This window comes from Diadema antillarum, unplaced genomic scaffold, assembly GCF_040938485.1.
Source record: "Diadema antillarum isolate AM-2024a unplaced genomic scaffold, OU_Dant_1.0 scf00000183, whole genome shotgun sequence".
Taxonomy (NCBI): Eukaryota; Metazoa; Echinodermata; class Echinoidea; order Diadematoida; family Diadematidae; genus Diadema; species Diadema antillarum.
This window is the reverse complement of record NW_027271072.1, coordinates 2,780,001-2,793,662: the sequence shown is the minus strand read 5'-3', so window position 1 is coordinate 2,793,662 and position 13,662 is coordinate 2,780,001. Positions and strand designations below refer to the sequence as shown.

The following is a 13,662-nucleotide window of genomic DNA, read 5'->3' as shown; positions in this document are numbered from 1 at the left end:
TCACGAGGGGGAGGGGAACAATTGTACATTTAAATATACATTCTAATAAATCGGTTTACGAATGGGTGATTCAGTAGGGCGACAACTCTCAAAATCAAGTCTTAATGGGACTTAAAGTTCTAAAAGGTCTACGAACAACACAAATGCTACACGGAAGAGGCTTAATTAGCTATTGGAATTAACGCCTCTTCCTGATGGTTGCACCTTTGTCTGAAGCACAGCCTGTGTTGGCACTGTCTTTCTTTGCGAATGAGAAACGAGGTTGGGAATCGATCTTACATTTTCGGGATAAAACTGGTCTATTTTGAAGGAGAATTAAGGAGCGCAAAAGACGGGGAACAGAAGTGGACGCAGCATCTACATAAGCAAACAGAAGGCAAAGGTTCGACAATAATTACGTAACATTAATGTGAGCTTGTTGTTGATTTAGACGCTTAAACCGCACACCAGACCTACATCCAAAAAGGTTATGCGTTCGAATGGCCTTCTCATACTACTATATATATAAAACATGCGAGCATTTTCAATCACCTTCCGGTGATATGATAGCTTCTCACGAGAGACTCTCGACTCACGATAACTTTCTGTTTTCTTTAAATCATTTCCCCCTTTTTTCCCGCCATCTTCTCGGAGGAGCTTTCAGAAGAAATATACGCTTGCAGCATTGCGAAGGATACTGGCTGTACAGTGTACTGGAATAAGACAGCACTGAAAACAACCTAACCATCTATAGGGGTTATATGTTTTATAGATGGGAGTGTTTGAGGGACTACAGTCGGGCTTGCAAATGACGAACTAGGATCATCGTGCGTGTCACGTGTGATCCGCTGGGATCGCCTGCGTATACGACATCTTTTTTTTTTTTTTTTTTTTTTTTTTTTTTTTTGGGGGGGGGGGTGTTTTTTGTTTTGTTTTGGTCTCAACGTCTCTAAGTCCCGTAAGCAAGAGGAAACGGTATAGGAATGAAAGAAGCAGACAAGATTCTGCAGGGAATCAAGATTATAGTGAGAGAATGAGAGTGGTGAGAATGAGGCGAAGAAGTGGAGGAAGAAGGACGAAAGGTGTTTCTGTCACGTGCATCGCTGGTAAAGGCCAGGATTCGTAGAACTGGGAGATGTGCCTTATACGGGATGTAATTACACCATGAGAGAGGCTTCTCTCTCCCTTTCTCCCTTTCTTTCTCTCTGTCTCTCAATTACACACTATGAATAAGTACATGTTATACATATATTGTGTACATACATAAATATAACACATTTATTTAAGTAATAATGTTATTTCGTAATATATTCATATAAATGTTTATACTTAAATTACATATATATCTCTACTGTAGTATATCTATCTACGTATACACTAAATGTATACATGTATGTAATATACGTGTGTGTGTTTGTGTGTGTTTGTACGTAGGCCTATCATATTGAAAATGAGTATGAGAAAGTGGAAGTGAAAACAGATAAGAATAAACAGAAATATAGTCGAAGGGTCAGAAGGTATATACTGTATTACTAAGGACAGGATGGCTGATATCTGACGTTATCACAGGAAAGTCCAGAGATACGGAGTATAGGTGGGATTAGGTTAACATATAGGGATAGTGTAGGGAAAGACAGATAGATAGGGATAGATGGGGATCAGGGATAGAAAGGAAATCCCAGCCAAACATTTGACAAATCAGGAGATAGCAAAGGAGAAAGAGAAAAAGGAGGGAGAGGGAAGGGGAGTGACAAAAAGCGAGGAGGAGAGATAAAAGGTAGACCCAACAAAGTAAGGAGAAAACATAAGGATAGAAAGAGAAGTGAGGGTAAGATGAAGAGAGAGGGAGAGCTTGAGAGAGTAAGGTGTTATCATCGCGTGCATCGTTGCTTAGGGTCAGCATTAAAGGCAGGAAGACCGGATGAGGCTAATAGAGCGGGATACGGACTGAGCACTATAGGGGATGGGGAGCACTAGAAGGGCTGCGAGGGCAAAATCTGACCGGTCCAGTCGCAAGAAGATGACAGATTTGGGAATATCTATCCATGAAGAGAGCCTCCCACCACTCCCCCCCCCAAAAAAAAAAAACCAACAACAAACAAACAAAAACAAAACAAAACAACAAACAACAAACAAACAAACAAACAAAACAAACAAACAAAACAAAACAAAACAAAACAAAACAAACAAACAAAGCAAAAACAAAACAAAATAAAATAAAAACGAAAACGAAAAACGAAACAAAAACAAAAGAAAATAAAACAAAACAGAACACACACACACATACATACACACAAACATATACAAACCATTAATGTACCCAATAAACCTAACCAAATTGAACAACTCCACCGAGTACAGCAAATATTGATTCCATGAACGTCAATGACGCCGTTATGACACGATTGTCACTCTGGTACCGTATCTAAGATGACACAAGTGGGTTTTAACAGTGGTAATGACTGCATAATGATACTTCTGTGTAAATATGATGATTGAAAAAAAAACGATGAACATTGCGTCGTAAAGAGGTCACAACCTGCAGTCATATATGATTAAAGAACTTCATATTTTTTCTATTAGAATAATAGTTTTACCCCCCCCCCCAAAAAAAAAAGAGAAAAGAAGCAAAAAAGCGAAAAGGAGGAGTGGTGACGAAAGTAGAGGAAACGAATCAAGAAGATATTTGCTGTCTTTTTATCACTAATTCCCATTAAAATTATGAGGTGATGCAAACGACAGGAAAGTCAGTGACAGGTAGTATTACCATGGAAAACACTGGAATTTAAAAAGTAAGACCATCATACATACAATAACTTATCATCAGGAGAATATGCAACGAATACGCGATAAAAAAACAGCACTCATGAATACATAAACTATAATAATTTATCATGTCTTGTCACTTCAAATTTATGACAACAAAGATTGTTCTTAGACACTTTGGTTTGTCACAAGTCACGATGAAATATTCTGAGAAATTCAGGCTTAAAGCAAAATTAATGCAAGAAACGAGCGCCTACACTAATCATATAAAACAATAATATTGTGTATAACTTTTTAGTTGGTGAATTGCGACAATCCGCTTCTACCACCTTAACTTCAGCGAGCTTGTTTTGTTTTGTTTGTTTATTCTGTTGTTTTATTTCATGATTTCTTCCTCATCGGGGAACACAAAGTGGCAGTGACGCGAGTAAAGAGCTAAGTCGATGGTGCAAATTAATGCTCTGCGACATGCTTCAGAAGGCAGTGCTCGTTGCAGCGTGCGTCAACCAGTGCGAGCGGATGTCTGGAATGCGATTTCAGGCCGCTTCTTACTGTACACTTTGAGCTCCAGCAAAGTTTGAAGCCCTCTTGCTGCGGGCGAGACCCCCTCTCCCTCATCGCTTAACACGCCCGGATGCGCGTAAAATTGCATAACGCGGCGGCGAATTACGCTACTCTGGGTGTTTAAAGATAAAATAACTCTCTAATGAATATCAACGATTTCGTGGTTTTGTGTTGCGGGTTTTTTGCCCCCAAAGTGCCCCTATGCAGAAGTGCACTGAGGGAAGCAAGTATTATAAGGATGGTACTAATGTTAATCCTAACACTCTTTTCACCATCTTCTTATAGATATGATGATTGCATGCTGTGACGAAATCGCATGTGCAAATCTAAGTCATTGAAACAGAAACGGGATTTCATAATGGCCAAAAAAAAAAATGAATTCTTGGAAATTCCAGTTGTTCTTTGTGATAGTGATACCTTTCCAATAATGCATTATAATGGAATTAGCATTATGATCTATCACTACTAAATATAGCTTCTTCTTGTTTCATTTCAAGCATCATTCTGTTTATAGTCTATTATCTATTTCTCTTTTCCTTTTTACCATTTGGCGCTTTCTCAGCCTTCTGGGCTTTATTGAAGTAATCTGTTAAAGTCACCAACACTATACGTTCACAAATAGCATGAATATGACAACAATTCACAGTCAGATGCCTTGGATTATCCTGCGTGAATCCATTTTCGGATAAGATTAGAAGTGTCAGATAATCACCGTTATATATATAAAAAAAAAACACTACACATACAAACACCGCTGTTGTGTTTTCTTTTTCAAGAGCGCCTTTCACGCTTTCAACTCTATTATCTGATTGATGAAACACGCGTAGAGAGTAACGATGATCACATATCACTTCCATGTAACTATAACATCCGCACAATAATATTGTTGTACTGTTGATACACAGCATGGAGTATAGCGCATTATCATTACGTTTTGGTTTGTCTGCTATCATAGATAGTTTTCTTCTAGACATTACTGTTTAATTAAGAAGGTAAATACGTGTCTGAGTTTTCTTTTGTTTTTTCTTTTTTCCATTTTAGTGTGGGTATAGCGGATCTACAGACAACACCTGCGTCACAATTAAAGTTCGTGTTTCCCTTTTTGCAACCGTGAAAACTAGATTTTTTTTTCGTACGCTGGTATATTGCAGAGGTAGGCAATTCAGACTTTTCTCAGAATAATAAAAATGGAAACTTCTTTATGCATAGAGAGAGAGAAACAATACTGTAGACTTCCAGAAAATGTATCTGGATCCCGAAAAAAAAAAATCCAACCGTTATTCTCTGCACAAAAGGGAACATATTCTCGAGTAACGTGGGGTTAGTTTTTCATTTCTTTCCTTTTAAACTCTGAGTTGTATTACCGTAAGACTTTTGTATTCAACGATCAATGTTGGGGTACATTATTCTTCAATCAAGCAAAATTTCGTACCGTTGAAAGGGATCTTCGACCTCAAACACCGTGTTTAAGCTATTGATATCATGTTGATAAACTATAAGCTATTCTTGCGGGGATGCAACTCTTCGAACGATTATGTAATGCTCTCAATACACCCTGGGGTCTCCTTGATTGTGTCTGCGTGTGCCTCGGTCTCCAAGAAAAGCACAGCTCGTCCGACTTGGTAGTCCTTGCGCACTACAAACTTTGTCAACATCAATCACAGTATCGATATATCGCCACTATAACTCTCATTTACTGCGCATGCGTAGTAAGAATCCTAGTTACGAAAAAAAAAAAAACATGTCTTCAGAAGGTTTCGGTCTACCCTCAAGAAGGCGAGTATATTTTCGTCCATCACATTCAATTGTTGTTGGTTTTTTTAGTACGTGCAGACTCTCTGTTAATTGAACTCTGCATCCTCGCGCACATTATCTTTAACGACGCTCTCTTATGAAATTTATGCCTTGTTCCTTGACTCAATGAGGGCTGCCAAGCGACGGAGCTAATCACATAAATCGCATTTATATAGGGGTGGAGAAGCTTCCATGAAATCAAAGTAGGCTGCTGTACCTGTGCGACTCGATGCGAATACTAACGTCGCACTGTGCTCCGAGTGATAATCATGGCTTCAGCTAAAGTAATGTGGAGTTTGGGAATCGCTCCTATACAGTTTGATCATCAATATGGCGGAAAATACGAAGCTCAGATATATAATTACAATATTCCAATAATACTATTTTTCGCAATCCAATCATCTTTGGATTCTTGATTCAAATAAGATAAGCATATTTCCCAGTACAACTTCTTCACATTAGTATCTCCTAAAGCATGTAAAGCGTGATCAACCAAAAGCAAGCAAAACACAAACAAACAAAGACACAATTAAAAAAAAAAAAAAAAAAAAAAACTTTATCTGTGCACAATTCGTTATCTTGGAACTTGGATAGGGACAAGGTTTCATAGGCTATGAGATCGATATTGAATAAAAAATAAATTGAAAATAAAACAATGACATGTATGGAATGCATTGTACTGGTTGCTGCTTTGTAACTTTTTTTTTTTTACAACCAACAATGATTGCAGTGTCCCGAATAAGATGGGTCAATGCTGCCGATTCTTCATGTAAATCGAAAGCGTAAATCGTAACTCGTAAATCAATCGGATGGCACGACCGAATGGTGATGGTCAGAACGATAAGGCCCCGTCCGCTATTACCAAAGCATTCATCCGCTCAGTCCGGGCCCTTCGCTATTTGCATCCACTGTTTACACTTGGCATCATCTTCGCGTTCCGCCAGCGCGCGCTCGCATCTCCGTATGCTCGCTTTTGTTTACACAGCAATGGATTGGTGGGCTTCTTATACGCGCTATATATTTTTTTTTTCGTCTCTGACGGCATAAAAATAAGCTTTTAACAGATCGAGGTATATCTGGGCTGTCCCCTTCGTCGATTTCAAATCATCCTGCATGTTAAGCGTTATTAACGGCCTGGGTATTTTTCTTCCAAGCCGTGCCGGTTTCAAGATGTTGATGTACACTCTATTCTGTCATTTGATATCTTTGGTATCTACATAGAGCTTCACCTGTTATAATACTGTAAACGCTTATTCCGGGAATATTAGTTCTACTCTGGTTTTTTCTTTCACCTTATCTTGAAAGAGAGATGCTCTATACTTTACTTTAATAGCATACCTTTTTCATCCCATCATATTATTAGTGTTTAAAGGACAAGTTCACCCAATGTGTGTGTGTGTGGATTGAGTGAATGCACCAATATCAGTAGAACGCATCAGTCAAAGTTTGAGGAAAATCGGACAATCTGTTCAAAAGTTATGCAATTTGTAAGAGTCTGCACAGTCATCGCTGGATGCATGAGATACTATAGTATGTGATGTCACTTATGGACAACGATTTTATGATTGCATATTTTCATACTTCCAGCAAAAATGAAAGAGCGCGTTACTTACGTCCTTCAGAAAGCTGGGGGATCAGTATTACCCTTAAATTGTGCCAGTAACAAGTCGAAAGAACGTACACTTTTTAATTTTAAAAAATGAAATGTTGTGGAATTCTCTTTATATTTTCTTTATTGTTATCGTTGTAGATACGTGACATCACAGACTGCAGTAGTCTTCTCATCCAGCGATGGCTGCACAGAAACTTTTGAACGGATTGTCCGATTTTCCTCAAAACCTTCACTGATGTGTTGTACTAATATTGCTGCATCCACTCAATCCACACATATATTATTTGGGTGACTTTGTCCTAAAAAAAAGAGAAAATCATTATATGAGTTTTCTCCTGCATGACGAGTAACATTCACATCTCTTCTATCTCTCCCTATCTCCCCCCCCCCACATCCCTCTCTCTCTCTTCCATCTATCTCTCTTCTATCTCTCCCTATCTCTCCCCCCCCCACATCCCTCTCTCTCTCTCTTCCATCTATCTGTCTATCTATCTACGCAACTACCCATCTATATAGCTTTATCTTCCATTCTTCCAAGACGTCTTTCGCGTTCGGTGTAGATCTCTGCCTGCTAAGGATCAGTCCAAACCCCTTCGTTTTGAGACACCATCCGAAAGGAGTACCCCCCCCCCCCCATCTCTCTGGAATGGTGCTTTGAAAGGAAATATTTTCTCTTCGTCTCCTTCTCCTCCATTTTGTTCTTTCCTACCTTTTTTCTATCCTTCCCCACCCCCCTTTTTTTTCTCTCTCTCAGTGGTGTAATGTTTGCTAAGACTTGCCGTACTTATCTCGGCAGCCGCTTTATTCTGTTTGTGCAGGGTAATGGTCAACGCATCTGGTTACAGTCCGCCGGTGCGCCTGAACTTTCCCCTGATCGGCCGTAGATGTGAACAGACTGGGACTGCTGTAATAGGTTTCAACAGAGATGCCAAGTTTCTCAACTGGCTAGGAGTGAGTAACTGCGAGACAACATACAACCGAATGGTGGCGGAGGTGTGGGTGGTGGCGTCCCCTCCCATGGTAGAGCTTTTTTTTTTTCATAATGATTATTATGGGACGAGTAATTTTGCAATTTAGCGTATACCCATAATCATGATAATGCAATTTTACTTGCATAATATCTGTTTCTGTCTACGAAGTGTCTCAGTTGCTGACATAAACTAGCTAACTGATAGCATTCAAATAAAGAACAACATTTCTGTCGTGGAGCCCCCTGATCTATTTTGTCATTTTTACTTTCTTTCCCTTTCTGGCTGATTCAGTAATGTATTTAGATCGCACTGTTTTCCCCATTATTATTGTAATCAACATCATTACTAAAACCAGGGCTCGACACTAACTTTTTTGTTTGGTGGCCCGATGGGGCCACCAAAATCCTCAATTTCAAATTTTTGGTGGCCCGAGAGAAAAATTTGGTGGCCCCGAAAAAAAAAACAATAAAAAACATTAAAAGTCCTGTTTTTTTTTAATGAGTCAGATATCTAAGTTTTATCCAGCCATAGTAAGAACTGGAAGTTGGACATACATCTACTCATAAATAAACCTCAACAACTCGCAACACTCACTCTCAGGCACTCAGTCAGTCCTTTTCATCCATCCTTTAAACAAATATAACTGATAATTTCCGGGGCAAAAAGTTACGAATTAATTGACGTACTTTTCAAAAAATTTTGGTGGCCCGAGGCGGGCCACCAAAATTGCCCTTTTTTGAAATTTGGTGGCCCGACTTTCAATTGTGGTGGCCCCGGGCCACCGGGCCACCGTAAGTGTCGAGCCCTGCTATAACCATGACTACGACTACGACTACGACTAAGACTACGGCAATGCCTACGACCATGGACTATCACTATCACTATTCTGTTACTATTATTGATTTGTGTTGTGTTTTTGTTTTTGTTTTTTCAGTTCATACAGTACGGCATCTCCGCTACCCACCTCATAACGAAATTTCGGACCTTGCATGAAACAGAGGGAGGTTCGGAGGTCTCCGCGTAAGCACGTAACACTTGCCAGATTTGCAAAAGGTCAGTAGATTTCTGTGACCAGTGTATGTGGCAACTGGAGAATGTATGTGATTTTTTTTTTAATTCCATTGGCGACGTCTTCCACATGTATTCGTGTATGTGATTGCATTAAAAGAAAACAAAACTCTCACATTCAAATCATCCTCATACAATGTGTAGTATCATGATGAATCAAATCAGAATAAATTGCATTATTATGCCTTTAGCTGCATTATTCAAAATTTTGAAGCAGCTAAACATAAAAGCTTCTTCGCGCTTGCGTATAGTGGTAAAATGTCATTGTAACACCCATGCCTCTGAATGTTTGGGGGATGCATATTATAGAGAAGTATATACGTGAGCAAATTATCTTAGCATAGGAAAGAAACCCTCGTAATTCTGTTGTTTATCACTTGGTAACAGCGCTTTTAATCTCTATCTTTTTCTCTCCATTTCTCTATTCGGGTAAAATACCTCATAAGGTTGTTTCAGTCAATTAGCATCACTTTTTCCCCTATGCCTCCCTCTGTGTCTTGGGTCCCCCCTCCCCCCTCCCCCTCACCTAGGTGCGGGTCTACTCGACCGAAATTCATTGTTTCCTGATCGGGCTCCCAAACGCACCTGTCTTTGCACTTTACCGGCGTCCGCTTGCCTTTGTCTCGGGCAGACGAACGTTTATTTCCGTTTGTCACCGACGCCCCTGTTTACGTGACATTTCACAAAATGCCGAACTGCGGAGATGGCTGAGCTGGCTGAGGAGGCATAGCGAGTTTTGAAGGGTTTTGCCATGTGGCAGTATAAAGGATGAGTTGGCATGGACTTGGGAGATTAAATGTCAACATTACAACCATACAACACTTTCCAGTGTCGCTTCCCTCGGTGCATCTATGTGTTGGGGCGCTTTGGGAAAAAAAAAATAAACCAGCACAAAACCACAACATCGGCGATATTTATCCGCTATGACTCTGTTCAGATCGAGTCAAATCAGTATTATCATCAAAACATCATCGGGACGAACGGTACTCCGTTCAGGAAGTTGCTTTTATTACTTTGTTCGAAGATAATGATCACATTGATAGATTCGTGACGTCACACTATCCCCGCAGTTGATGCGCAGAAAACGAGCTCAGTTCCCCGCCGGAGTATCCAAGAAGTTAATCTCCATTTCTACTCCATCTAATCATTTTCTCTTTGAACTTGAGCAGTTATTGTTCACCAAAACGAAAACAGTGTACACGCATATTCATAACTGCGTGACAGCGTGGGTGCAAGAGTGCTCGAGTATAATGCTGCGCTCCAAGAATTGAAATGTTAACTCATACAGCGAAAGAATGAACATAAGAAGTGCTGAAATCCAAATAATAATAACCTGTGCTAATGATTTTCACACCATTACACATATGAGCATTGTAATGATATGATTATACTGAATTATTGAATTACATAAATCATATTATAAAATTATATTTTGTTTAAGTACACACACACACACACACACACACACACACACACACATATATATATATATATATATATATATATATATATATATATACGGACTTGATAAAAAAAACACCCTCACGGCTGGCAACGAATTTTTATTCGTATTCAAATCAATAAAGCAAACATTCTCACACACTTATACACTCTGATATCATACAATTAACAAACGTGCGAGCTTCATTGGCTATTTCGAGCGTTCCGTGTTCACTCACTTGATGGCGTGCAGTTGATCTCCTCTTCGTGAACCCCACCGTCCGTGACAAAGTCCAGCCCGGGACTCGAGGAGACCTCGAGGAGACGCCGTATTCGACCACGACCACCCCCGCTTGCTGCAGCGAAGTCGTCGTAGACACGTGGCTCGTTGATGCCGCCGACGTCCGCCCCGCCATGGTGCCTCTGGCCAAAACCTGTCAGGAGGGGGAAAAAAAAAGAATGCAAATAAAGTGAGTGAGAGGAAGAGACACATTGCGATTCCATTTCAATTAGACAGATCTCTCGTGCTATTATGGTTAAATCGCAGATGAGGAGCGAAAAACATAGAAAACTGCATTTTAATCGTCAATTCGAAATCGGATCGCATGGTGTGGGGAACGTCAAAGAATTGAAACAACAAAAAACTCAAGCAACTAGAAGAAAGTTTTCATATTATATGCTATGTGCAATCTATCAACTGATGCATATATATATATATATATATGTATATATATATATATATATATATATATATATATATATATATATATATATATATATGTCATGTACTGTGCTATAAAGATTACATTAAAATGCAAAGTCAAGTCGCGTTATAAAAATGCTTCGCTATGTCACAGGAACGACACTGGTGATAACCAGCAAGCCACCAAGGGGTGATGGCGCGTCCGTTCCGATTCAGCATAAAAGCTTCGGAAACATCAATTGTCACCCAAGGCTAACGACTGTGTTGGGGGCGGATAACGGCTCGAGCAGACGCACTCTCTCTACGGTTTTAGAACGAGCGCTAAGTCTCTTTACGAGCCGAGACAAGCGAATGCATCACTTTCTAATACCAGCTGTCACACGGAGTTGGCGACACCGCGGGCAGCCTTAATGCATTATGGACGAGTAGGCCCTACAAATTTCATCTTCTTTCTCGCTACATTACACTTTAATCCGTGCCATGCCATCTCGTGTCTGGTCTGTTTGTAGAGTCAAGATTTGAAATAAAAAGCAAGAAACAAAATATCGAAGCACACAACCCCTAAAACAGACATAAAGGCTTAAAAGAACTTGATGTAAAAGATAATATATGTTTATGAGGGCGAATCAAGTTTTACAGAAACACGAGTAGAAAAAACAGGAAGTCAAACATCTAAACCAGAAGTAAACTTGGTAAAGGGCAATTATGGCAAGATGCCTTGGAATGTCGTAATGCTATACAAGAATTGACGTAACGAGAGTATGTATATTGAAGTTGGATTTTGGTTTGAAGTTATTGAAAACCACTAGCTTGGATACAAAAGCAAAATACAACACAAACATTGACAAAAGTGAACTACAATGAGGTGAGGCAAGTCTTTGTGTTATTAAACAAAAGTGCTAATCTTATATATTTGAACAATGCTATACCTGTGCTGTCTTTTAAGCTTGTCTACCTTGTGTCAATTCGAAGTTAACTGCTCGAAGTTCGTACAAACCTACACTTATTATTTCAGAATACTGGGTGACCGTTCCATAACCCTTAAACATAATTCAGTTTCAAACTGAACGAGTGAATGCATACACAAAAAGTAGATAAAACATGAATAATGCGCAAAAACAAGCCAACGTGATCAGAATTCACTGCGCATGCAAGCGGACAGCCCTTGTACTCGGAACCGTTGATGCTTTTTCTTGGCGTTTTTCCTTTGATTTCTTCTTTTTTTTATTTAAAAAAACTCCGAAAGTATAAGGAGAAATCGAAGCGGATCGATTGCAGGAAAATTTTCCTTCCATTAAAAACATCTTACAGTATTTGGCTCTTTCAGCGCTGCCCTTCTTTAAGTGCATCCCCGAGCGAAAGGTAAGGAAACACGACAGCAAAACACAGCAAAAAACGCAGCAAACACAAATAACAAACACATATCTATCAGCAACAAAATACTGTTTATACAAACGCACACACACTCACAAAAACATTAATGTAGGTAAAAAATAAAACCCACACAGAATAATGCTGAGCTTTCATAATACCAGAGTTGCACATAGAAGACGCACCCCATTAACACGCGAATAGAACAAGCGGAATGGCACAAATCAAGAAAAATAGTGATTTGCTATACTTTTTTAAATATACAAACAGCACTTCCGTGGACGTTTAATCAGCACACGGCGTAATCATTTTATCTTGTGGTTGTCCTTTCGACAACTTCTCCCAAACGCGAATGATTATCCTCGTGTTAGACAGTGCCAAAAGTTCAATGCTACGAAGCTGATGAACTCGCGCAAGGGAATGGAGTAGGAAGGAACGGAATGTTTAACCGCATTAGCTGTGTTGAAGAATGATGAGAGCTGATTTTCTTGTCGGTCCCAACCCATTTGCAGCCCTGACAAAAATCTGGGTTGCCACTTCAGCTCATTTCGGGAAAGATCAATGATCCTACCTTAGCTGTCGTCACAAGAAGCATATGAGTCTGGGGCATGCTAAACCCGACTGAAAAGCAGCTTGCTGGCGCGTCGGCGTCACGAGAAAATCTAGGTTACCATACAACGTTTCTCTCCTCCTGTTTTAAAGCGAAGTTCTTCACACGACTTCCGTCATATTGTGAGAGTACATGTATACAGCATGAAATGTAATTTGAAGAAAATGAAATTATGCAATTGACTTAATGATTGTAAACTTCCGTGTGTGTGTGTTTTTTTTTTTCCTTTGGCGCTCATTAATTTCTCTAAGTTCTCAAATTTGATGCGGTCAACCTTTGTATCTTCTGCTGTTTTAACCTCCAAGTCAAACTTGCCGAAATAGGATTTCACTCGCAAGTATTCCCGGAAATAATGATAGGTTCTCTGCACCATACAGATAAAACTTTTTGACTTGAACAATTTAATCAAGCATTCGCCCAAGCCAATACTTGGCTAAGTTATAAACATGATACTTTTGTTTGTGATACTTAAGGAGCAAAGATGGGACAACGACCTTTTTGTTAGATAAACACGTTCGACTTCATGTTATCATTCCATTTTCCTCTTCCCTTGTGTAATCTTTTCCTGCGATAGTATCCAAGAGCATGCTGTAGCGTTCGTTGAACCACACTTAATCTGAAGAACACAACGAAGTTTCCCCGCTATATATATATATGAGAACTTCGTTATCGATATTTTGGTCAAGTTACGATCTCCATTAAAGTTGCATAGTTTATCATGACGTCTTTTGCCTATCCGGTACTCTTCAAAATATCCTAAAGTTTTGGAAAGGAAAAAATACTG

At 39.5% G+C, this 13,662-nt stretch overlaps 1 protein-coding gene across 1 annotated transcript in view; it reads right to left on the bottom strand.

Annotated features, from left to right (window-relative positions):
- The window catches only part of LOC139723214 (sodium/potassium/calcium exchanger 3-like), a 125,433-nt gene that overhangs the window by 42,619 nt on the left and 69,152 nt on the right, over positions 1-13,662 (bottom strand). Inside the window, exon 2 of the mRNA XM_071634473.1 lies at positions 10,434-10,628. Within this exon, the coding sequence (XP_071490574.1) occupies positions 10,434-10,628 (195 nt within the window). The remainder of the gene's footprint in view (positions 1-10,433; positions 10,629-13,662) is intronic.